This window comes from Urocampus carinirostris, chromosome 19 (genome assembly GCF_059441175.1).
Source record: "Urocampus carinirostris isolate Australia breed hairy pipefish chromosome 19, RoL_Ucar_1.0, whole genome shotgun sequence".
NCBI lineage: Eukaryota > Metazoa > Chordata > Actinopteri > Syngnathiformes > Syngnathidae > Urocampus > Urocampus carinirostris.
In genome coordinates, this window is record NC_142367.1 from 23,353,114 (window position 1) to 23,379,604 (window position 26,491).

Genomic DNA, 26,491 nt, shown 5'->3' on the forward strand with positions numbered 1-26,491 from the left:
CAAACCAAGCAAGTCGTTGAAGTGGACTATTTTTTCGGTAGTCATTTCGAACAAACTCGTGAGCCGAATACACTGGATATTGTCCTCCCATTTTGACTGGAAACCACTAAATGGCGACGAGGGGAAACTTACCGACCACGAGTCCCGGTGTGAACGTTGGACTCGCCCCCGGGTTGAGGATGCCCGGGATGCCGCCAGCGGCGGCGGGATACCACCGCTCCTTAACCAGCGCGCCGCACTACACCCAGGTCGGTATTTCACTTCATTTAAACACTCGAATCCTCTTCAAATTCATTTTTTTAAGTTAACAATTATTTTAAAAAATTTCAACCAAGTATTTCTCTCCATATAACGAGTTGAATTGTTTATTTTAATAAAGCTAAACTTGAAGCACTATCTTGTGCGCGCGGCGCTTCCGCATTTGAGGAAGCGTTCACCGAACAAGTTATAAAATAACTTTTGGAGTTTTTTCTTTTCAAATTTGTTTAAAGAAACGTCAAATAACGGCATGTTATTGTGGGAGTAAATACATTTAAAAGCTTTTTTTTCCAGTGAGCCTGGCAGTTGTTACCATGTCGGTCCAACCCAATGAAGCAAAAAAACAAACATACACAATAACCGGGTTTGTACGGATGCTTGAAATCCTTGAGGATGCTTGGATTATAATGTGTTTGTAATAATTAAAAGGGCTCGAATTTTGGTCGGATTGCTTGTACGAAAAACAGCGACGTCTAATGGTCAAATATTACCAGGGTTGGGTAGGGTCACTTTACCTGGATTACTTTCAATGACTTTTGGATGACTCCAATACCAAATATGCTAATAAAAGACAAAAGAAACTAAATAGGAATCAAATGATGACTCACAACACGTGGTAAGCTTTCTTTCCTGGCTTTGATCTCCGGCAAAACGAACATAAAATGCGACAGAAACAAAATGAAAATAAATCCAAACAGCTTGCCAACATCATTTTTGCCGTTCCATGTATTCCGTTACTCCCCAAACCTGCACAAAATTTAGTTATCATATTTGGTGTTGGAGTAATCCAAAAGTAATGGAAAGTAATCCAGTTAAAGTAACCCTACCCAACCCTGAATATTACAAAGTGTCCCTTAAAAACATTCAATCATGCATGTGTTTTGTACAAATCCTTGAAGATGCTTATATTAAATGTTTTTGAAAATTGAAAAGTGCTCGAATTTTGGGTTAATTGCTTGTAAATGCTTGAAATTGTTGCCATGATTCTTAACAAATCTGCCTAAAAATGACGCAGACACTTGTGGCTTCGCTTTGGCGTTGCATTCCTCCCTCATACTTAACTGCATCCGGCATTAGTTTGTAAGGCATTGTCTTATAAGGCGTCATCGCCCCCTACGGGTCATGTCCAAGAGGAAGGGTGCATGCTACACCTAAACAGGGCACTAAGAAATGTGTTACTTGAACCCTTATAATGTGTTTTTAAGAATTGAAAAGTGCTCGAATTTCGGGGCGGTTGCTTGTAAATGCTTGAAATTGTTGCCACGATTCTCGAAAGGTTTGCCTAAAAACGATGCAGACACTGGTGGCTTCACTTTGCAATTGCGTTTCTCCCTCATGATGAACTCCATCTGGCATTAGTTTGTAAGTCATTGTGTCATAAGGCGTCTGTTTTTTGTACGCAAAACAGCGACATCTAGTGGTCAAATATTACACAGTGTCCCTTTAAAAACTGTCGATTCGTGTTGTTCAGGGATTGTCTGACTCAATATGGGTGGGTGTGTTTTATCCCTTAACCACTGGGGTCGTAGGGGTACCATTTCCTGTGGTGTGTCTTGGGTAAGTACAGCCTGGTGGTGCCCATCCCTCTCCAGGCCGCGTTAAACGGAGAAAAATAAAACACGTATGTTTAAAAACGACACAGAACCTCCTCTTGGGTGGCTTTGCCCTTGTATTTCCTCTTTCCCCGTGATGAACGGCAGCTAGCATGAGTTTTTATGGCATTGTCCTATGATGGGAAATGTGTCTTAGTGCAAGTATTATGAATGCATTATGGATAGAAATAAGGTTGCGTTTCCCAGTGATAAATTGATATGGGAAGAACTTCACTTGGAATGGGCTCCAACACTCCCGTGACCCTAGTGAGGATAAGCAAAAAATGGATGGATATACTTAGAATCTCTACTATTACTTTGCTACATTAGGCTACATCGAACCTGTTACTTATGTGACTTACAATTAGATATGTAACTGGATGGACTTTGATCTGAAAAGCTTATATGCTAGTAAATGTTTTTATTTTTGGGGGAAAAAAGGGAAATTAATCCATTATCTCTGCTTTAAACTGTGAAATCCTTTCATTGGATACTTTCGAGAAGTGGATTATTTTCTTGATTTGGGTTACAGCTTGTCATTAGAGCCGAGTTGTGGATCAGGGAGTCAGACCAGTTGGGAACCAGTGCTTTAAAATGGGAAACCTTCTTGTGCCCACTTTGTCAGCGAGCGTCGTGTTTCTACTTGGGTGTTCCTTTTGGTTTATTTTCTTCTAACTAGTAGCGTTTGCCATTACTACCAGTAGTGTACATATTTTTATTATTAATAATAATAATTAAAATGTATCGTTTACCAAATTGTTCGAATTAGTTATCTGACTCCATTAACAAAACACAAACTACATTCACCCGACAATGCGCGCTCGTTTCTTGATGGAAAAGATGAACAAGAATAGCTGACATTTTCACTCGGGGGCAGATTTAATTTCTTTAACAATTTAAACTAAGCGTACTCCATCAAAAATGGCCGAATTAGTCGAATTCGTGTCGTTGGCATCTCTGTGTAGCCTTCTCCCACGTCTTTCCGCAAGATGGTGTGCCGGCTCCTCCCATGGGCGTGCCAATGAAGCCCAACCTGGGCGTCGCGATGTCTGGAAAACTCAAAAACAACACCGAGCGTTTCAGGGCCTTTTTCTCAAAACATTGCCTGCCGTCCTCCGTCAGAGTCCTGTTATCAAATTTCCTTAGTCAAAATATTCTGCATTTGGACCGGCGCGACCTGTCATTGAACTATAGCCTACTCGGTGAAAATCTTCATTAAATCTCATCTCATCTCATTAGCTGCACCGCTTATCCTCAGTAGGGTCGCGGGGGTGCTGGAGCCCATCCCAGAAATCATCGGGCAGTGGGCAGGGGACACCCTGAACTGGTTGCCAGCCAATCGCAAGGCACACGGGGACAGACAACTCACTCGCTCATTCGCACCTAGGGACAATTCACCTGAAATGCCTGTTTTTGGAGTGTGGGAGGGAACCGGAGTGCCCGGAGGAAAACCCAGGCAAGCACGGGGAGAACATACAAACTCCGCACAGGAAGTCTGGAGCTGGATTTGAACCCACGCAGGAGGTTCCCAAAACACGAACTGTGCCGCACATGCGCTAACCACTGCGCCGCCGTGCTGCCCTCTTCATTAAATCATGATTAAATAAATGAATAATGATATAATAGTAATAATAACGATGATTAAGGGCTATACAAATAAAAATGACTTGACTTGACACTCAATAAATGTAACTTGTATTCAATCGTATAAAATCCTTTATAGTCAAATGTATGGGCAGCACGGCGGCGCAGTGGTTAGCGCTTGTGCGGCACAGTTCATGTCATGGGAACCTGTCATGGGTTCAAATCCAGCTCCAGACTTCCTGTGCGGAGTTTGTATGTTCTCCCCGTGCTTGCGTGGGTTTCCTCCGGGCACTCCGGTTTCCTCCCACGTTCCAAAAACATGCATGTCAGGTGATTTGGCCGGTCCAAATTGTCCCTAGGTGTGATTGAGCGAGCGAGTTGTCTGTCCCCGTGTGCCCTGCGATTGGCCGGCAACCAGTTCAGGGTGTCCCCTGCCCACTGCCCGATGATTGCTGGGATGGGCTCCAGCACCCCCGCGACCCTACTGAGGATAAGCGGTGCAGCTGATGAGATGAGATGAGATAATAATAATGATGATTAAGGGCTATACAAATAAAAATGACTTGACTTGACACTCAATAAATGTAACTTGTATTCAATCGTATAAAATCCTTTATAGTCAAATGTATAAAATCCTTCACTCTCTATCTAAAACCTAATTTTCCTTTCCCCCCCGGCAGCGAGTGGGGATGCCACTGGGAAGAGTGGGTGGTGGCCCACTGGGAGCGATGGGAGGTCCGCTTCCCGGTCCCTCGTACGGCGGCAGCGCCATGCACATGCGAAGCAGCATGGGGCCCCCGGCGGGCCCCGAGCCTTCCAGGAAGCGCTTGTTTCATCAGCACTTCCAGCAACAAGAGGCGCTGGGGGCCCAACGGCGAGGGTAAGCACTGAAGGAGTGTGTGTTTGGGATGGAATTATGGAATTGCGGGTTTTAAGACCATGATTACATTTTCGAAGCAGTTTTAAATTTTTTAAAAGAAAAGTGCATTTTCTGTGCTTTTTTTAACCCTTGGATGCATGGCCTACTAGCAATGTTCCCTCTAAGCTGCGCGTGTGCGCAATTGCACACTACCCAGAGCTTTTCCGCGCTCAAGAAAATCGAGCCGGCTCACAAAAATCAGGGCTCGAAATTGCTAATTAAGAAGCGAATTAAGTCAAAGTTACAGTGCATGAAGGTAAAAATACACGGGTTCCCCTGACGTTGTGTTCTAAATGCGGTATTTTGAAGTCGAGTCGAAGTAGAACGAAGTTGAGTAAAGTCAGTAGAGTTTTTCGAGACCCGGCTTCTTCGGCTCGGCTCACTAAAAAGAAACGGCTCTTTCGGGTCCCAAATGGCTCTTTAGGTTATTTTTGCTTCTTTAATCCCTACACAACCAAATATTATGTAAAATTATGCACAAAATGACTTAAAGGTGGGGGGGGGGGGTGAATAGAGCAAAGAAGAAAAAAAAATACCAAAATGAAAAAGTAGTGAAAAGCTGAAAACAAAAAGAAACAAAAGGAAGAGAAAAAAGAAGGAAAATTTCAGATAAAAAGAAAAGAAAGAAACAAAGGAAACAAGTAAATAGAGAACAAAAAGAAAAAAGTAACAGCTCGGAAAAAATAAACACAATGAGACTTTTTTTAAAAGAATTTTAAAAAAAGTAGAAAAAAAACACGGAAAAAAGAAGAAAAGGTTTGTGTTGCATTTAAATAATTTCCAATTATATCAAGTTAATCTTGTTGCCAATATTGTACTTTCACTAAAAAATGTAATTAAATACAGCCCCCCAAAATATTGATATTATGCGACAAACGATACCAGGGAAAAAAAATGGAAATCTCGTGAAAGAATTGTAAAAACAAATGACGTTTGTAGGCAATAGTACATGAGTCAATTCATTCAAAAGTGAAAAATAATTTTGCATTGCGGGAAACTCAGCAAAATGTAGCTTAATGTCAAGTTTTGGACATGTTTGCAAATGGATTAGTTGCCGCACTTGGTATTGCCGTTGCTCACTGTTGTTTCAAGTGTTGCTCACCGACTTTGTGTGAACGCTCAGACCCCTGGAAAATTACGGGGAACACGGCCTACTAGTACCATGAGGCGGTTGAAAATTATTGGGGAAAACGGATAAAAATACTGAAGGCATCTTGTCATAAACATGTTTTATGAGGAATACCTGGCATACGACAATATTCCAACTTTTAAAATTTTTTTAGGAGATTTTGCATCCAAGGGTGAATACATGCTGACACAATTTTTCACTGCACAACTGCTATTTAAGGTCAAGAAAAACATCCGTAAATTATTCATTCGGAAAGAGGGAAATTATAACTTAAGGGGCTGTAGTAAATTCATAATCCCAAAGGTGAGAACCACCAGGAAAACCATGTGTGTGTCTGTGTGTGGAGTCAAACTTTGGAACAATTTACAAGAGGAGATCAAACAATGTCCAACTGTAATACAGAGATGAAGAAAAAGGGTATGAGTGATACAGGAGATTGGGAATAGTGCGTCTAGAACTATGGTTAACTTTGTTGTTATTGTTGCTATTGTTATATCATAACTGTTATTAGTTGTGATTGCTCCAGCAAGGCACGACTACATTGCCAAGTGCTGTAAACACAGGGCAATGTAGTTGTGCTTGCGAAAGTATACAAAGTATGCTAATGGACTCATGTTGATGAGTTATGCTAATGGCTACATGCTAAAAAGTGATGCTAACGGCTCAATGCTAACTTCTTCATGCTAAAATTTTCTGGTAATGGCAATATTGTAAGGACTTCATATTTACAATTTATGCTAATGGCCTCATGTTGATGAGTTATGCTAACAAATACATGCTAAAAAGTGATGCTAACGGCTAAATGCTAACTTCTTCATACTGAAAAATTATTCTAATGCTAACATGCTAACGACTCAGCAAATTGAATGGGCTCAATGCATTCTGGATTGGGCCAATTCAAATAGAATGGCTCATTCCTTTTGAACATGTACATTTGAAATTTTTTAATGTGTAATAACAGTGTTATTACTATGTTATTACCATGAATGTGTTTTTTCAGACCTCCACAAGGCATATCCTTGTTGCTAACGGTTGTGGGCCCATCTCAAATGAACTCGCCAGTACCGAAGGGTGTGTGTGTGGGGGGGGTAAGTCCCCCCACAGAACCAAGTAAAAAATGACAGAAACATCTCTCTGAGTTAAAAACTTTATGCTAACTCACAATGCTAACAACCGGGGTTATATATACATGCCGGGATCATCTTCCAGATCAATCACAACTCTTACAATTGCTGCGGGAATTGTCTAGTTATTAATATTATTACTATTGTTGTTATTATCATTGGCGTATTTAATAGAGATGATGAAGGGGTAGGGAATATAAGCATCTTCTTCTTACTACCCCTTTTCGAACATATTATGTAACATTATTTTGTTGTTGAGTTATTGTTTTTGTTCTGTTCTTATATTTATGTTCGAATAAAGTTTTCATTCATTTGCTTTAAACTTAAGTAAACAGCGCCCTCTTCTGGGGAGCGTAATCAGGGTTGGTGTCTGCTCACTGTTGGGTGTGTGGCGTGCTGCTTGCAAACTTTGCCCCGCCTTTATTGGCTAGTGCCGTTAAAACTGGCCTCTGATTGGCCGGCGCCGTTAAAACCCAAACTGTAATAATTCTGGTTTAAAATACTCGATAACAAAATGGGAACTAATAATACTTGGAAGAGAAAAACAGTGTCTTGCGATTACACAATCGCACGCCGTCACATCGCAATATTGATTCGATTTCGGTGAATCGTGCAGCAGTACGATGAATGCGTTTGATATTGTAACTTTGATAACAGGGTTCGTACGGGTGCCTGAAATCTTTGAAAATGTTGCGTTTTCAAGGTTTTCAGAAGCATTTTCCCTGAGTGCAAAAACGTAAAAATGTTTTTTCGTTTAAAAAATATATATATTATAAACGGGGCAGCACAGAGGCCTAGTGGTTAGCGCGTGTGCGGCACAGTTCTGAGGTCATAAGATCGAACCTTGCTGTGTGGAGTTTGCATGTTCTCCCCGTGCTTGCGTGGGTTTCCTTCGGGAACTCCGGTTTCCTCCCACGTTCCAAAAACATGCATATCGGGTTAATTGGCCGGTCCAAATTGTCCCTAGGTGTGGATGAGCGAGTTGTCTGTCCCTGTGTGCCCTGCGATTGGCTGGCAACCAGTTCAGGGTGTCCCCTGCCCACTGCCCGATGATTGCTGGGATGGGCTCCAGCACCCCCGCGACCCTACTGAGGATAAGCGGTGCAGCTAATGAGATGAGATATGTCATCTACAGAACTAAAATTTCTTTAGGCCTTCAAAAATGAGTCCGGCTCTTCTCATTTGAGAGAAACATCTGGCTCAATGAGTGAATAAACCTATTGTAGAATAATCCAGAAACACGTCATAGATAAACTAAAAAGCACAAAAGCAAAGGACTTAAACTAGGGCCCTGCGGGATACCCGGGTCTCGTGTATTCCTCATCGTCACAAGCTGGTCGCATTTCAGCCATCGGGGCTGTTTAGAAGAACAACATCCTCAGTGCACAGAAGGATCCCGTGACCGCCGAACGGGGTCTATTTTCGACTTCAAACGGCTCCGTGATGCCGCGCTCATAACCGCGGCAAGCCTCGAGGTGAGGCTGCGTTTTGCAGACACAATGGCGCTCTCTCATGCTCTGACGATCGCTGCCTGGAGAAGAACCAGCTCAAAGAAACACTTTGGAGTCTTCCAAGAATGCTCGGAGACATTTATAATGGGGCGGAACTGTGTAATGGGGCAAATCATCGCAAAGCCGTTTTTTTTTTTGCGTCATTGTGATGTTTCTGTGAAAATGAAGTCATTGGAACTTTCCATAGCTTACACTTACGATTTGACTTTTCTCATTTTAGGGCAAAAAGACGCAAAATGGCCGACAAGGTCCTCCCACAGAGAGTAAGTGACTTTTGACAACCTCAATGATTATTGTATGCTTGAGGGAAGATCAGGCCTAAAAAAAATCCAGCAGGTATTAAAGCCCGAACCAACCCGAGCCCGCCAAATCAACGTGATTTGAGGGACCGAGCCCGAAGCAAACCTGAATATTCACATTTGTGTGGAGCGAGAAGGGCTTCTCTCTGGCTTAGGTCCTTTTTGCGGACGTGGGCTTCATTGCGCCAAAAGTTGGAAGGAATCCATCGCGTAGATCATCCACAGTGTTAGGAATTAAACTATTAAAATTGTACCGTTTACCAAATTGTTCAAATTAGTTATCCGACTCCATTAACCAAACACCTCCTAACAATGCATGCTCGTTTCTTTTTGGGAAAAGATGGACAAGAATAGCCGACATTTTCACACGGGGGCAGATTTATTTTCTTAAAGTATTTCACTAAGTGAACTTTTCCCAAGCTGGCGTGTCAGCTCCTCCCATGGGCGGGCCAGAGACTCCCCAGGTGGACTCCACCTCGTCTCCTCGATGTCTGGACCCCGAGCGATTATCAAATCAGTGTCTGGCCTCCTGCGTCTGGCCTTCTCCGTCAGAGTCCTGTTATCAACAGAACTAAACAAAACATTCGCATTCGGAACAGCGTGACCTGTCATTGAACTTAAGCCTTCTCTGTGAAGAATTTTCATTGCATTCAATAAATGTAACTTGTATAAAATCTTTTATAGTAAAATGTATAAAATCCTTCAATAGGAAAAAAAACAAAGAACAATGATGGGTGGATAATTAAAAAGGAAAAAAAGCCTGACACACTCTGGATCTTCAGGCTTTCGGGCTTTCGCTCCTACATTTCTTATACACCATCATCATATGTTTTCTTTTTAGATCCGAGACCTGGTGCCAGAATCTCAGGCCTACATGGACCTCTTGGCTTTTGAGAGGAAACTGGACCAGACCATCGCTCGCAAGCGCATGGAGATACAAGAGGCGATCAAAAAGCCCATTATGGTACACATTACTACTTAACTACAAATCATATCCAAAAACTGCATCATGATCTCATATTATCAGTGTACAATTCAGGCACGAAAATCTCTTTAGGAGAAATTCACCATTTTGAAGTAAAAAAGGATGACCTATGTGACTTGTGTAGATCTAGGGAGAATTTTTTTTGAGGTGGGGATTTGGGCAGAGCAAACTAGGTGTTTAAGGTGGTGTGTTGAATCAAAATCAGTGGAGTTTGCGCGGGCATGCATTTACTCACGTATAACGCACATTTGATTGTATCTCATTATCACACTATGTTTATTCACAGTACCAGAGAGAAATTTTAGTTAAGAAAAAAGCATGATGAGGGAAAAAACTTTGTACATTTTATGTTAGTATTGTGTTCATATATGTCGGTAAATGATTTATTTCATGTATCTCACGACATTTGTCACTTTCAATGCTTAATTTAATCTAAGATAATGTAGAAAAAAATGCAATACCGATTTTTAACCAAGGATTAAGGGTGCACGTTAAACACTAATACAGAATTTCCTCCACATTCTTTTCACCTTCTTTAGCCTTGACCCATGTTCATGTCTGACAATATAGTACTTTTCATAGTATGGTTTCTGCCAAGTACTGTTTACAAAACATAGATTTTTCAAAATTATATACAGTATGTCTGCGAATCTCCGTGATATAAGACAAGCGTTTTTTGCCCCTGACTCTCGCCTGTCCCGTTTTTGCTCCCGTTTATCTCCGGTTGCAACCCATTCTGCTCTCCCGTCCTGACTTACGGCCCGTTTTTGATCCCGACCACGTCGGGTCCCCCATTCTGGCTTCCGACTCGCTTCCGACCCCGACCACGTTTTTGCTCTCCTGTCCCGGCTACCGACCCGTTTTTTTCCATCGCCGACACCGCCATGGCTCGCCACGGAAGATCCACTTCCATGTTCGGATCTCAAGCCGAGTACGAGAGCGAACACCAGATCGTGGGTGCAAATGGGTCCTGTTTCCGTTCTGGTCCTGACAGTGGTTTGCCATAATCTGTGGTCTGTGCAGCCCTTTGAGACTCTTTGTGATTAAGGGCTAAACAAATAAAAATAACTTGACTATATGTAACCGCGGTGTACCTGTCCCACCAAAGATCCACATTCACGCTGGCCTAGATGATGAGGTTTTTATTACAGTTTCTGCAAATGAAATGAGTCACAACACGTGATTAGCTTCTCTGCTGGCTTTGATCTCTTTAATCTTGTTGGCAGCTCGCTCTGTAGACTGCCCAAAGCATATCAAAGAGCTTTCTTTTCAATTTACATAAAAGACATTTTAGAATATCACAATACATTTTTACATCCATTTTAACAAGATACTTTTAACAAGAGATTATATAGTGTTTTTTTTAACGTTTACAATGAATTCAACATATTTTCCTTTAGTCTGAAGTGTAACCAACATCATCCTTTTTATATATATGAGAAAATAGAAATAAGAACAATAATGAGTATAAAAACAGGTACAATTTACCTGCAAATGAAATGAGTCACAACTCGTGATTAGCTTCTCTGCTGGCTTTGATCGTTTTGATCTCTACAAGGGGAATTAACATTTTAGCACAACAGAAACAAAACAAAAATAAATCCAAGCAGCTTGACAACATCAATCACATTACTGTGCATGTTGAGAGATTTGTCAGCTGTGGTTATAATGTTTAATATTAACTTTTTTTTGTGAAGCACCAAAAGATGTGTCTTACCGTTGGCAGCTCGCTCTGTAGACTGCCAACAAAACCCCGCCTTCCGGTCACATGTCAAAAGCCAAAACAAACCCTACCCCATACCAGCAGGTGGCACTGTTGGACTCATCATTGCAGGACACTTACCAAAAACTAGACACATATTTCAGCAGGAATTTCAATAAGACCAATGTTATTATGACACCCGTTACATATATAATGAAAGAAATATCCCAAAACAGGTCTTCAGTGACTTGAGCCAAAACGTAACTAATGTAGCAATTTGTGAGTGTACCACCCCGATGAAATCGCTCCGATCGCATCGAAGAAGTAACTCATGACGCTTTCCGGAAAACAAAGCCTCCGCCTGTCACATTTCAACCCTGATTCAGCCGACGCCGACTTGTCTAAAGGCTGAAATTGTTTGTTCCCTTTTTTGCACGGCGCAGCAAAAACGCAAGCTGAGGATCTACATCTCCAACACATTCACCCCGTGCAGGCCCGACGGCGAGGAGGCCGAGAAGATGGCGTCCTGGGAGCTGCGAGTGGAGGGGAAACTTCTGGAGGAAGTAAGCCGAAATGTTGTAGACCGATTATCGGCAGTGTTCCCTCTAAGCTGCGTGCGCAATTGCGCACTGCTCGCACATTCTCAGCGCACAAGAAAATCGAGCCAGCGCACAAAAATCAGGGCTCAAAATGACTAATTAAGAAGCGACTTAAGTCAAAGTTACAGTGCATGAAGGTCAAAATACACGGGTTCCCCTGACGCTGTGTTCTAAATGCAGTATTTTGAAGTCAATGTCTAAGTAGAACAAAGTTGAGTAAAGTTAGTCGAGAACCGGCTTCTTCGGCTCGGCTCACTCAAAGGAACCGGCTCTTTCGGGTCCTAAACGGCTCTTTAGGTTGTTTTTGCTTCTTCCATCCCAACATGACCAAATATGATGTAAAATGATGCACAAAATGACTTAAAGGAAGGGGGGAATAGAACAAAAAAGAACAAAATACCAAAATGAAAAAGTAGTGAAAAGCTGAGAAAAAAAGAAACAAAAGGAAGAGAAAAAAAGAAGGAAAAATTTAGAAAAAAGCCAGGAAAAAAAGAAAAACAAAAGAAAAAAGTAAGTAGACAGTAACACAATGAGATTTTTTTTAAAGGAATTTAATAAAAGTAGAAAAAAAAAGAAGAAAACGTTTGTGTCGCATACAAATAATTTCCAATTATATCAAGTGAATCTTGTTGCCTACATTGTACTTCCACTAAAAAATGTGATTAATTACAGTTCTGTATCTTGCAACCGACTAAATAAGCCCCCAAAAATGTTAATATTATGCGACAAAAGATATCAGGAAATAAAAAGAAATGGATATCTTGTGAAAGAATCGTAAGAACAAACGAACGTTTGTAGGCCGTACAACCTTTGCAATAGTACATGAGTCAATTCATTCAAAAGAGAAATATAATTTTGCATTGCGGGAAACTCAGCAAAATGTAACTTGATGTCAAGTTTTGGACATGTTTGATAATGACTTAGTTGCCACACTTGGGATTGCTGTTGCTCACCGTTGTTTCAAGCATTGCTCACCAACATTGTGTGAACGCTCAGACCCGTAAGGAAAATTACAGGGAACATTGCTCCTGATCAGTACTCATACCTAGTCCTGTCTGTCCCCTTTTGTCAGTCCGTCTGCGAACCTCAGTTAACACTAGGCAAGCCTTTTCAACTCTGACTTCTACCTGTCCCATTTTTCGCTCCCGTCTGTTTTTTGATCCTGACCACGTCAACTCTCCCGTCCCGTTTCGGAGAGCTAAGTTTGATTTGAGTTGATATCACATATTCTTTGTTTCTTTTTGCATCATTATCAACTCCAAATATCAGTTATCTGCCTCCCCTTAATGCTCATGATCAGTTATCGATACGGTCGATCCTGAGTCCAGATGTGCGTTTTGCTGCGTTCACTTTACCCGGCAACTGCCGGTCTCAAGGCGGGAATTGAAACCGCAGGCGGTCTCGCATACCAGGGGCCGACCGGCCTCTCCTCCCTCCATCAATCACGCAGTTCATCCGGGGCCACACAAAGGGGATGTTCGGGAAAGGATGTCAGAGGAGAAGTGAAAGAGGTCGTGTTGTGCAAACAAGATTCCACGGGGCTGAGGGGGGCGGGGCCTAACCGTAGGGGCGGGCCTGTTATTCGCCCCCGTTTGTCTCTGCCTTTGATGCTTCGCCGCCCACAATTTGCTCAGCGCGCAGCAATGCAGATGCGGCACACAACACTGATTTTGGGGAAGGAGAGGTAAAGGTACATTGCAATGTATGGGTTTTCCCTGTATATTATACGGATTTTTTATCATTTCAAATCGTGTACATTGTATCCTAGATTTGTAGACAGTGCCTATGCTCCCCCCAAGAGCTTTTTGTCATATTGCTTTTCATTTAAAGCTAAAAATACCAAAAGTATTTTCTAAGAGTCAAGACAATTGTTGAACCAAATGATTTCAATATTTTCAGTGTTCATTTTACCTGTGAAAAGTGATGAGTCCCGGGGACTCGCATGCTCAAAAATCTATGGGTCCCAACAGAGATCTAGGGGTCCCCAAAATTTAGTCTTATCCAGGTTGAAATTGTAAATCAATGACAAATATATCATATAAATCTATATATTCATTCAGTTTTAATCATTTTCTGCATCAAATTATTTTTGGTAATATACCGATTAAAGGGATAACCACAAACCTGTCTTTTTTTCCATTTTGTCCTTTTATACTTCCTTTTTTTCTTAATTTCTTTATCTCATCTCATTAGCTGCACCGCTTATCCTCAGTAGGGTCGCGGGGGTGCTGGAGCCCATCCCAGCAAGCAGTGGGCAGGGGACAACCTGAACTGGTTGCCAGCCATTCGCAGGGCACACAGGGACAGACAACTCGCTCGCTGATTCACACCTAGGGACAATTTGGACCGGCCAAAGCAAGTGAGCCGTTTGAGAGCCGGCTCTCTTGAATGAGTTGAGCCGAAAAAGCCGGTTCTCTAAAAAGAGACGGACTTTTCACCACACAACTCGAGATCGGCGTGCAGACGAAAACTCGAACCGCGAGACCAAAACAACAATGGCGCATCTGCCTGACGAAAAGTTTGGAGTGCGGTAAATCTTTGTTTAAAAAAAATGGAATCGGGTAATAATGACAATTTTTGTGTCAAAAAAGTTGTGTCCCGGGGACGCATGTTGATTTGAGATGATGCGTCCCCAGCAAAATTGATGCGTCTAGGACGCAGGCAAACCAGAACACTGCATTTTATACAAAAAACTGAAAAGTAAGTGTTGCAATATTATTGGCATCTGTTCCTCAGCTCAGCCAACTGACTCCAGAAGTTCCCTGAGGACTTCTGAACGATCCAGTCCAGACCTCAATGACTAACAATAACAAACAGTGCGTCATTGAGTCTCAGTTTAAATACACCTGCTCTGTGATGGGCTAGCTGGTCTGTGAAAAGGCCATTGGAAAACAAACGGCGTTTTATATATATATATATATATATATATATATATATATATATATATATATATAAATGTATCATATTGAACAAATGCCAATAAAACAAATGGCTCACATGCAATTATATCACAATGGACTGAGCTTAGATCCACTGCAAACCAACTAAAACTTGGCCGTCCCCTAGAGTATTGGTCCAAACAAGGAGAAAGCTAATCAGTGAAACAACCAAGAGGCCTATGATCACTTTGGATGAACTGCAGCCTTAAACAGCTGAGGTGGGACAATCTTTGCATAAGACAACTATTAGTTGTACTCTTCATAAATCTGCCCTGTATGGAAGAATGGCAAGAAGAAAACCCTTCTAAAAGAATTCAATAAAAGACCAATTTGGCGTTTGCAAGACACCACCTCGGAGACACAAATGTGGTACAAAGTGCACTCGTCAGATGAGTCCAAATTCGAACGTTTGGGGCTAAATGCAAAGTGTTGCGTTTGGTGTAAGAATAACACTGCACATCACCTTGACAACACCATCCCCACCGTCAAACATGGTGGTGGCAGCATCATACTCTGGGTTTGCTTTTCTTCAGCCGGGAAAATTTTTCTAAGCTCAAGATGAATATATTATAATAAAATATAATATTTTTAAAATTTTAATTTTAATATCATAATACTGTAATAAAATAAAACATTAAATTAACTGGGTTTCTTTTCACTATTGTGTCTCACATGTTAATATTTTGAGTTTTATATTTATAAGTTGAAAGACCGAAGTATAGCAATATGTGAAAAAGTTATTGGGGGGCAATACTTTTGCAAAACATTGTACTCATGTTCTCAGTTCTTCAATTCTGTAGCTTCCTTCTCTACCACAACTCCGCCTGAAGATCCCCTGTCCTGCACCGGTTGATCGTTCGGAGGCATGATACGGGACAACCGAAAACGATACCGATATTTACAAAAGCGATATCACCGATGCCCTCAACGCTCAGGTCCTGGCTGCCATTATCTTCATCTACTTTGCGGCGCCATCACTTTTGGGGGCCGGCACGGTCTGTGTTGGCTTCACCCTGAAAACACCATCCCCACTGTCAAACATGGTGTTGGCAGCATCATACTCTGGATTTGCTTTTCTTCCGCAAGGAAGATGGTTCGAGTCGATGGGGATATGGATAGAGTCAAATACAAGTCGATTCTGAGAGAAAATCTGTTTTAGGTCTGCAGGAGGAAAGATCTGAAAAATGCTGTGCACAAATGCTTACTATCAAATCTTAAGGAACTTGAACTGTATTGTAAGGAAGAGTGGGCAAATATTCCTGTTTCAGGATGTGAAAAACTTACCCAAAAAGACTTTTGGATGTGATTGCAGCAAAGGTTTGTACAGAGTATTAACACAAAGGGGGGCATTTTTTAACGCATACATTTCCATTTTTTCATATATTGGCACAATATAGTTGTCATGATGACTGATTAGTATCACCTGTGCCTACCAAATTGGTTTCCTTGTCCTTTTTAAGCTCAGTCCTTTCACTTGCCTGTTGTCAGTCCGTCAGAGAACCTCTGTTTCGACAAGGCAAGCACTTTGACTCTGACTCCCGTCGGTCCCGCTTTTTGCACCCATTTTCCACCCGTCCGTTCCTGATTTCCCCGTTTGTCTCCGTTGACGAGCTGTTTTTTGACCCCGACCACGTCTTGCTCTCCTGTCCCGGCTTACGACCTGTTTTTGATTCCGACCACGTTTTGCTCTCCTGTCCCGGCTATTGAGCCATCTTCGACACCACGATCCCCCGCTTCGGAAGGTCCACTTTCGTATTCGGATCACGATCCGATTCTGTGAGCGGCTTGCCTCCCGCGTCCAGCGAACACCGGATCGCGGCACTGCCCTTCCTCTTTATCTCAATAAACTTGTGCTTAACGTTACGCATCTGGGTCCTGATTCCGTCCTGGTCGTGACCAGGGTTGGGTAGGGTTACTTTAACTGGATTACTTTCAATGACTTTTGGATGACTCCAATACCAAATACGCTAATAAAAGACAAAAGAAACTAAATATCAGTACAATTATGACTCACAACACGTGGTAAGCTTTCTCTCCTGGCTTTGATCTCTTTGATCTCCGGCAAAACGAACATAAAATGCGACAGAAACTAAATGAAAATAAATCCAAACAGCTTTTTGCCGTTCCATGTATTCTGTTACTCCCCAAGCCTGCACAAAATGTAGTCATTTTATTCATATTTAGTTTCTTTTGTCTCTATTAGCATATTTGGTATTGGAGTAATCCAAAAGTAATTGAAAGTAATCCAGTTATAGTTTGGGTCTCAGGATATATTTTGAGTTTTCTTATTTATAAGTTTTAATCCGGAAATACTGCAATATGCCTTGGGAGAGTCAATACTTTAGCAAGGCACTGTGTAAATGCTGTAGTTGAAATCTCTCTGTTTGGATGTCGATACTCCATGGCGGTTTTGGCGCTATAGTGGAATAAAAAAACCAAACCTTTAAGCTAGTGTTAATTGTACACTGTTTGTTTCTCAGCAGGGCAAGCAGAAGAGAAAGTTCTCCTCTTTCTTCAAGAGTCTGGTGATCGAGCTGGATAAGGAGCTCTACGGGCCCGACAACCATTTGGTGGAGGTATGACATAAGTCCGCAAACATTCCGCTTTGAGTTGCAACATGTGGAAAGCAGCAAGGCTTTTCACCAGCCCGATGTGACCCCGAAGGCGGAATTCCGCTGCAAGCGCTGAGCTTTTTGGGGAACGGCCTTTGCTTGGCACGCTCTCCAAATCTCAGAAATCCGGAGCTTTTTGTTGTATTGCCAAAAACGTCAACAAGGCCCTTCTCAAAATGGCTCCAACCTGAATTATGATATAATAATCCGTACAAAACGCTTGAACACGTTCACTACGATTCCTTCCCTGGCAAAAAATCCCATTTCGAATCCCGGCTCGTCCGTGTTACATGTCGAAGTGTCCTTGGGTAAGACACTGAACCCCTAACACCCCCAATAAGCAGGTTAGCGCCTTACATGGCTGCAAGGCCGCTATTGGGAAATGTGGAGCACATTGTAAAGCGCTTTGGGAAGTCATTGACTTAAAAAGCGCTATAGAAATGCAGATCATTTCATCATTTCATTTCAAACAAGTATGAATCTGTGCTTTTCAAAATAAAAGCATGTCAGTCTTTGTTCTTAGAATGAAAGAAATGTGTTTTCTCTTAACTTTGAGTGTCTACTGAAGTTTAAACTGAAAGACGCATTGTCTAGTCAAAAAGACCTTTAATCAGCGAACCCGGAAGCGGGTCAAACGGGCAAGTACCGTAAATTCCGGACTATAGAGCGCACCTGATTATAAGCCGCACCCAGCAAATTTCGGGAGGAAAACCAATTTTGTACATACACAAGCCGCACCTGTATATTAGCCGCATGCGCCCACTTTGTAAAAATGCAATACAAACACAAATTTTACCCATACCCGACACAGTCTAAAAAACACAGCCGGCAAAATGAACGGAAAATGATACCGGTACTTAAAATTTGATGCAGACCTTCAGAGTCCGGGTACCCGTTGAAAGTAATCCAAGGAAAAAAGTGTATATTCCCAAAGGTAAGGGTGGGGAAAATATATATCCACTATTGTCGGCCGCATCCACAAACACGTCTCACCTTTACTCCACTTCCCGTCAGCCCGTGTTTGCCCCGCCCCTTCTTTCTCATTTGCCCGTGCAAAACATCAGAATAAGTTTCTAAAATAAATACATCACAAAAATATACAGTTGCAAATACTTATAATAATAATATAACTTTCATCCCAAACGGTGCCTGACAGGGCGGTTAATGGTAGCAACACGCTCGCAACACAGTAAACGGGTCTGGTAAAAAAAAAAACATACCATACTTGTAAAAATCACGGTAAACCGTCCTCATCTTCCTCCTTAGAACTGAAGCCATTAAAGTCGTCTTCCTCAATGTCGGAAAGAAACTTTGTCATATAGACGTTGTCCCACGCTCCCTTATTCCAAAACACGCTAGCAACACGCTCGCAACTTAGTAAACGGGTCTGGTAAAAAAAACATACCGTACTTGTAAAAATCACGGTAAACCGTCCGGACTGCTCGATTGCGTCATGTGCCTTTCTTTTTGCATTTTGCATGATGAGGTTATGTTTACGCTAATTTAATTCATGCACAAGCCAAGAAGTTGCAGTCTTCCTCGACGCATATGTTCCACCGGTCTAAATCTTACCTTTTGTAAGGCTGTTAGAAAAATGACAGAAATTGGCCGTATCACTGAATAAGCCGCAGGGTTGAACGTTTGGGAAAAAAAGTAGCGGCTTATAGTCCGGAATTTACGGTACTTTTAATGACTGTCATAGTTCGCCTTCAACATATCTTTGATTTATATTTCCTGTACGTGTCAGTGGCACCGAATGCCCACCACCCAGGAAACGGACGGCTTCCAGGTCAAAAGGCCCGGCGACGTCACCGTCAAATGCACTCTTCTGCTCATGCTCGATCATCAGGTACTCCTTTTTTTCTTACGCCTCCCCCCCAAAAATGAAAACAACAACTCAAGCGGGGGGGTGTTTTGTGTATGGGCACAGCCTCCTCAGTACAAACTGGATCTGCGTCTGGCCCGGCTGCTGGGCGTGCACACGCAGACGCGGGCCAGCATCATGCAGGCACTTTGGCTCTACATCAAGAACAACAAACTGCAAGACAGTCACGAGAAGGAGTACATCAAGTGCAACCACTATTTCAGGAAGGTCGGTCCTTGTACTCTTGAGCCCTTTGCTTTTTTTTTTCCATGCCTGTTCTAAATTTACGTTTCGCAATCTTTTATTGTTCGTGTAGCTCAACCCTTTTTAAGAAATAAGGACCAGGAAAATAAATTGTCCCAGTATTGCTCATTACTTTAGCGCATGTGCGGCACAGTTCTGAGGTCATGGGTTCAAACCCAGCTACCAACCTGTGCGGAGTTTGCATGTTCTCCCCGTGCTTACGTGGGTTTCTTCCGGGCACTCCGGTGTCCCTTTGTGCCCTGCGATTGGCTGGCAACCAGTTCAGGGTGTCCCCTGCCCACTGCTCGGAGATGGCGGGGACCGGCTCCAGCTCCCCCGCGACCCTACTGAGGATAATCGGTGCAGATCATGGATGGATTGCTGGATATATGTATAGGGCAGTACGCAAGCATGGCAGCGCAGTGGTTCGCGCATGTGCGGCACTATTCTGAGGTCATGAGATGGAACCTCCTGTGTGGAGTTTGCATGTTCTCCCCGCGCGTGCGTGGGTTTCCTCCAGGCACTCCGGTTTCCTCCCACATTCCAAATACATGCATTTCAGGTGGATTGACCGGTCCAAATTGTCCGTAGGTGTGAATGAGTGAGTGAATTGTCTGTCCCTGTGTGCCCTGCGATTGGCTGGAAACCAGTTGAGGGTGTCCCCTGCCCACTACCCGAAGATGGCTGGGATGGGCTCCAGCACCCCCGTAACCCTACTGAGGATACGCAGATAATGGATGGATATTTTACTTTATTTTTTGGGTATTTATTTTGATATGACTAGTCAAAATTTACAAGAGGAGATCAAACGGTGTTGAACTATTCACTTGTTCAGTTTCCGATACAAAGGAACATTCCTTGCAACCTTTCAGTACTTAGTTTGCGCTGATGTCAGGATGTCAGTTCCTATTTGTAGTTTTTTTTCACATTATATTTAAATGAATGAAATATTTCATACTTTTTCGCTTATTTTTAAAGATATTTTCAAATCATTTTCTCCAAATGGCAGATTTTTGCCTGCCATCGCATGAGGTTCTCCGAGATTCCCATGAAACTGGCCGGCCTGCTCCAGCACCCGGACCCTATCGTCATCAATCACATGATCAGGTGGGACGCATCCCGTCACGTTCCTCAACCATCCAAGGTGGTCTCTAAATCCACGCGTTTTCTTCTGTAGCGTGGACCCCAACGACCAGAAGAAGACGGCGTGCTACGACATTGACGTGGAAGTGGACGACCCGCTCAAAAGCCAGATGAGCAGTTTTCTGACGTCCACCACCAACCAGCAGGAAATGGCCTCGCTGGAGACCAAGGTGGGTCCAAACCCCGACACTGAGAAGATACGGACAATGAATGTCACGATGCTCTGCAGATCCATGAGACCATCGAATACATTAACCAGCTGAAGACCGAGAGGGATTTTATGTTGAGCTTCAGCAATAATCCTCAGGACTTCATCCAGGACTGGCTGAAATCTCAGTGCAGAGATCTGAAGGTCTTTTTTTCTTGTCTTTCTCTACTAGCAGCTTCGGGATATTCTTTACCAGACGCTTGTTGTGTTTAAAGTTGAGTACCCACTCAAAATAAGAAGAGAAGACATTAATGGATTTTTAATTGACAAGGAGGACAGGGAAGGAAGCCTTCAGATAAGAAAACCCTCTCCTGAGTTCTTTCTTTTCAGTACTTCTCTTAAATTACAAAAGCAAATCCGCCTCAAAGGGTGTGGAGGTCTGATTATTATTTTTCCTTGTCCTGATTATAAGCCGCACCCACCACATTTTAAGAGGAAAACCGATTTTGTACTTACACAAGCCGCACCTGTATATAAGCCGCATGCGCCCACATTAAAAAAATGTAACACAAACACAAAATTAACCCAAACCTGACTTTAAGTCCCGCGATTTTAACTAAATGTCCTTCATTAAAGAACACAGTCCAAAAATCACAGCCGGCAAAATGAACGGAAAATGATACCCGTACTTAAGGTTTGATGCAGACCTGCAGAGTCCGGGTCCGGTTGAAAGTAATCCAAGGACAAAAGTGTATATTTCCAAAGGTAAGGGTGGGAAGAATATATATCCACTATTGTCCGCCGCGTCCAAAAACACGTCTCACCTTTACTCCACTTCCCGTCAGCCCCCGTTGTTTTTGCTCCTTCTTTTTGATTCGCCCGTGCAAAACATATCAGAATAAGTCTCTAAAATAAATACATTACAAAAATATACAGTTGCAAATACAAATTATACATGGTTACACATATTTACAAAGAAAGACGGTACACCGAGAGAGTTTTCAAAGCTTTAATAATAATAATATAACTTTCATCCCAAACGGTGCCTGTGACAGGGCAGTTAATGGTAGCAACACGCTCGCGACACAGTAAACGGGTCTGGTAAAAAAAACATACCGTACTTGTAAAAATCACGGTAAAACGTCCTCATGTGCCGCGTCATGTGCCTTTCTTTTTGCATTTTGCATGATGAGGATATGTCTACGCTAATTTAATTAATGCACAAGCCAAGAAGTTGCAGTCTTCCTCGGCGCATATATTCCACCGGTCTAAATCTTACCTTTTGTACTCGAGCGCCGCTGGCGGCCGTTAGAAAAATGACATAAATTGGCGCCATCACTGAATACGCCGCAGGGTTGAACGTTTGGGAAAAAGTAGCGGCGTATAGTCCGGAATTTACGGTAAATTAGACATTATCGAAATCTGAACTTTCAAGAAGAACAGGAAAGTACTGTACAAAGACAACCCTCACAATGCCAAATTCCAAATCTGTCATAAAAGCTCTCCCATGTGCCCTTTCTTTTGATGAAATCTCCTAGGTTACCGAAAAGCAGATCAGCCCTTAAGTGTGTGACAATGATACAAACAAAGGGTCTCCAACGTGGCGCCCGTGGGCACTAGCTAAGTCCCTTGAGAACAGTGATGGGTCATTGTGATATTCTAGTACACAGGTGTCAAACAGGCGGCCCGCGGGCCAGATCAGGCCCACCAAGGGATTGAATCCGGCCCGCGAGACCACCCTCAGAGAAGCGCAAGAGAAAAACAAGCTGCTGGTTGAAATATGGCAACTTGATGTTGCCAAAGCCAGGTGCCTCTCACAAAGACACTGTACTTGTATTTAGTTCTCTCTCTTTCTTTCTGCCTTTCTTTCTTACTGCCTTTCTTTCTTTTTGCCTTTCTTTCTGCCTTTCTTTCTTTCTCTCTTCATACCCTTCGCGCTTTCTTTTCTCTTTTCTCTCCTTCTGACTTTCTTTCTGTCTTTCCGTCTTTCTGACTTTCTTTCTTTCTTTCTGACTTTCTTTCTTTTTGACTTTCTTTCTGACTTTCTTTCTGACTTTCTTTCTGACTTTCTTTCTGACTTTCGTTCTTTCTGACTTTCTTTCTGACTTTCTTTCTGACTTTCGTTCTTTCTTTCTTTCTTTCTGTCTTTCTTTCTTTCTGTCTTTCTTTCTGTCTTTTTGACTTTCTTTCTTCATACTCTTCGCGCTTTCTTTTCTCTCCTTCTGACTTTCTTTCTTCATACTCTTCGCGCTTTCTTTTCTCTCCTTCTGACTTTCTTTCTTCATACTCTTCACGCCTTCTTTTCTCTTTTCTCTCCTTCTGACTTTCTTTTTCTCTTTGGAATTCTTTCTTCCTCTCCCTTTCTTTTCCCCCTCTCTCACAACTTTTTATTTTTTGTTTCTCACGCTCTCTCCCTCTCTCTCTTTTTCTTTCTCTTTAATCTACTAGTCCGGCCCCCGACAGAATGTTTGTTCTACCGTGTGGCCCCCGAGTTAAAATGAGTTTGACACCCCTGTTCTAGTAGATTTGATTTCTACCTCACATGATGTTTTACTGGTTGACTTGACCTCTAATAATTACTACATGGTAACAACATAGTTACAAGATAGTGATAACATATTAATAGCAGTAGTTGTTATATTGGAAATTTATATTATCATTTATATTATTTGAAATGCTTTATCAAAAAAAAGTTATGGAGGACATTGGGAACAAAACCCCAATTTTAAAATCTTTATTTTATGTTAAGCGGACCGAATTAGAAAGCCTAGTGGGCCAGACGTGGCCCACGGGCCTTAGTTTGACCACCCTCCTCAGTTATTTCATCCTTTCATAATTTTTTCGTCCAGGTGATGACAGACGTGAGAGGAAACCCAGAAGAAGAGAGGAGGACCGAATTCTACCAAGCGCCATGGATGCCGGAAGCAGTGGGGAGATACGTGTACTCCAAAGTACGTCGGCTCGATCAACGTCCTCATTTTCTTATTATTCAGGGTTCTTACGGGTGCTTGAAAGCCTTGAAAATGCTTGAATTTGAATGTTGTGATTTCAAGGGGTTAAAAAGTGCTTGTAAGTGCTTGAAATGGTTGCCATGTTTCCCAGCAAGTCTGCTTAAAAATGACGTTGACACTGCTCCCTGGTAGCTTCGCTTTGCCATGGCTTCTCTTCTTCCCCCGGGATTACCTCAGGGTTCATACAAGTGTTGTGGAATGGGGAAAATAACTAATGATAATTATGTAGGCATCTGGTGAAGGTTAGATATGATGAGGGAGCCGGGCCGACGACCGTCACGAGATAGTTTAACTTTATTTGAGAACACTATAAAAGCCAATGTTGAACGTCTGGAACTTGAACGTGTCCCGAATGCAATAAAGCGCGTTCCCTTTTTGCCATGTCTTCTCTCTGCGTATATTTTGGGGCGACGCCCAATGACGTTCTCTCCAAAATAAGTGGCGCCCGACGTGGAGAACTTGAAACCCGTGAAAATCTCAAATTTTAATGTTGTGTTTTCAAGGATTCAAAAGTGCTTGAATATTGAGTGAAGTGGTTGTAAATACTTGAAATGGTTGCCATGTTTCTCAGCAAGTGTGCTTAAAAATGACGTTGACACTGCTCCCTGGTGGCTTCGCTTTGCCATAGCTTCTCTTCTTCCCCCGGGATTACCTCCGGGTTCATACAAGTGTTGTGGAATGTGGAAAATAACCAATGATAAGTATTTAGGCATCTGGTGAAGGTCATGGGATGACGTTGTTGCAAGAGGTCACAAGCTGATATGATGAGGGGCGGACGACCTTCACAAGATATCTTAACTTTATTTGAGAACGCTATAAAAGCCAATGTTGAACGTCTGGAACTTTGAACGTGTCCCGAATGCAATAAAGCGCGTTCCCTTTTTGCCCTGTCTTCTCTCTGCGTATATTTTGGGGCGACGCCCAACAACGTTCTCTCCAAAATAAGCGGCGCCCAACGTGGAGAACTTGAAATCTGTGAAAATGTAGAATTTTAATGTGTTTCCAAGGATTGAAAAGTGCTTGAACGTTGAGTGAAGTGCTTGTAAATGCTTGAAATGGTGGCCATGTTTCTCTGCAAGTGTGCTTATAAATGACACTGCTTCCTGGTGGCTTCGCTTTTCCATTGCGTCTCTTTCGTGATTAACTGTAGCTGGCATTAGTCTGTCAGCATGGAAGCGAAATACACGATCCACACCGTGTATTTCTGAAGAAATCGGAATACTGGCTTGAAAAGTCCTTCAAAAGTGCTTGAATTTGGCCATGACAGAGGTGTCTTTGTTGGTTTTCAGGTGCAGCAGAGAAGACAAGAGCTGGAGCAGGTTCTCGGAATAAGACTCACGTAAAGAGTTCATACGTCGTATTTTGTGGAGAATTCACTCCAATGTTTACAATCGTTTTCTTTCGGGTGCAGTTTTTGGTACTGTGGATTTTTTTTACCAGCATGCTTCCAAATGGTGTCTGTTCATGTCCTGTGTATTTGTAAGCTATACTGTTTATATATTTTCCATGCCATCCAAAATTGTATTTGATTTGAGGAATTGTGACGGAATTATTCCTGGATTTCTTTTGTATAACTTTTTAAATGTTTACATGTTTTTCGTGCAAACAGGTTTCAAAGGATTTATAGATAATTCTTCAATATTTTTATCCCAAATTGTTTTAAAAAAAAGCAATGCCGATCGATTTGTGTTAGAGCACGGGTGTAAAACATGCAGCCTGTGGGCTATATCGAGCCCACCAGGGGAGTTAATCCAGTTTACGTGACCATGCTGAGAGAAGCACAAGAGGAAAACGAGCTGCAGTTTTTAATATGTCCACTTGTTATCACCAAAGGCAGGAACCCCTCAGAGACACTGTAGCTGTTTTTTTCTTCTTTTTCTTTCTCCCTCTTTATTTTTCCCCCTCCTTCCTCTCTCTCTTTCTCGCTTTTTTTTTCTCGCCTTCTTTTTTCTTTCCCTCTCTTTGTATCTCGCTCGTTCTCGTTCTCTCTTATGTTTGTGACACCCAAATCACAAGGCGTCTCCAAGGGCTGCACAGACCACAGACTATTGCAAACTACGGACTATTATAGCACCATCTTCTGATCTGACAAACATTCTTCCTTTCTTATTTTTTCTCTTGATTTCTCTCTTCCTTTCTGCTTCTCTTTTTATTCTGTTCCTCTTTTTGTCTTTGTCTAGCTTTTTTTCTGTCCTTCTCTTTTTGTTTCTTTCTCTTTTCATCATTTCTCCTTTTTTATCTTTATCGTTTTCTTTGCCTCTCTCTGTCTGTCACTTTATTTCTTTCTCTATTTTTCTCACTTTCTCTCTCCTTCTCCATTTCTCTTTTCCTCATATTTCTATCCGCCTCTCCTTCTCACTTTCCTTTTCTCCATTTTATTCTTTCCACTCTCTCTTACTCCCTTTCTCTCATTTATTTTTCTCTATCTTTCTCTGTTGTCTTTCTTTTTCTCCTTTCTTCTCTCTTACTCACTGTCTCTATTTATTCTTCTCTTTCTAATCTACTACTCCGGCCCCATGAGATTTTTTTTTCTACCATGTGGCCCCTGAGTTCAAATGAGTTTGACCCTCCCCCTATTTTAAAGGGTTCTGAAATCTCAATTTTTATTTTTTCCCTGTATAACATTGTTGTTGTTTATTTTTATTTGTTTCAATAAACGGACCGACAAATATCCCTTCACCGCGTTTTTGTGTGATTTCTAGGCGCACAAGGAGCCGAGGATACATTATGAAGGTGCATGTTAGGACAAGTCTCAAAAACTGGTGGAACAGGTCCTGCTTCTTACTGTAATCTTCTAATTACAGTACTCTTTAAAGACATTGTGTGTTA

General features: G+C 42.1%; 1 protein-coding gene across 2 annotated transcripts; it reads left to right on the plus strand.

Annotated features, from left to right (window-relative positions):
• Positions 1 to 26,335, plus strand: smarcd2 (SWI/SNF related BAF chromatin remodeling complex subunit D2). Of its 2 annotated transcripts, none has more exons than XM_088323715.1 (13): positions 1 to 248; positions 4,115 to 4,314; positions 8,338 to 8,380; positions 9,258 to 9,380; positions 11,547 to 11,666; positions 17,122 to 17,217; positions 19,001 to 19,102; positions 19,184 to 19,345; positions 20,370 to 20,467; positions 20,538 to 20,673; positions 20,733 to 20,855; positions 23,501 to 23,602; positions 24,952 to 26,335. In XM_088323715.1, exons 1-13 carry the CDS (start codon positions 111 to 113, stop codon positions 25,003 to 25,005), a joined length of 1,497 nt encoding a protein of 498 aa, XP_088179841.1. In that variant the 5' UTR covers positions 1 to 110; the 3' UTR covers positions 25,006 to 26,335. The 2 variants fall into 2 exon arrangements, with proteins under 2 accessions (XP_088179841.1, XP_088179842.1); XM_088323716.1 differs by having other exon boundaries at positions 17,125 to 17,217.
• Positions 26,336 to 26,491: the final 156 nt, after the last annotated feature.

What these genes read in the sequence shown, in the direction of transcription:
- smarcd2 (XM_088323715.1), top strand. Translation starts at nt 111, where the DNA reads ATGGCGACGAGGGGAAACTTACCGACCACGAGTCCCGGTGTGAACGTT. An exon ending in CTGGGGGCCCAACGGCGAGG is followed by an intron (nt 4,315 to 8,337) that starts GTAAGCACTGAA and finishes TTCTCATTTTAG; the next exon opens with GGCAAAAAGACGCAAAATGG. An exon ending in ACAAGGTCCTCCCACAGAGA is followed by an intron (nt 8,381 to 9,257) that starts GTAAGTGACTTT and finishes TTTTCTTTTTAG; the next exon opens with ATCCGAGACCTGGTGCCAGA.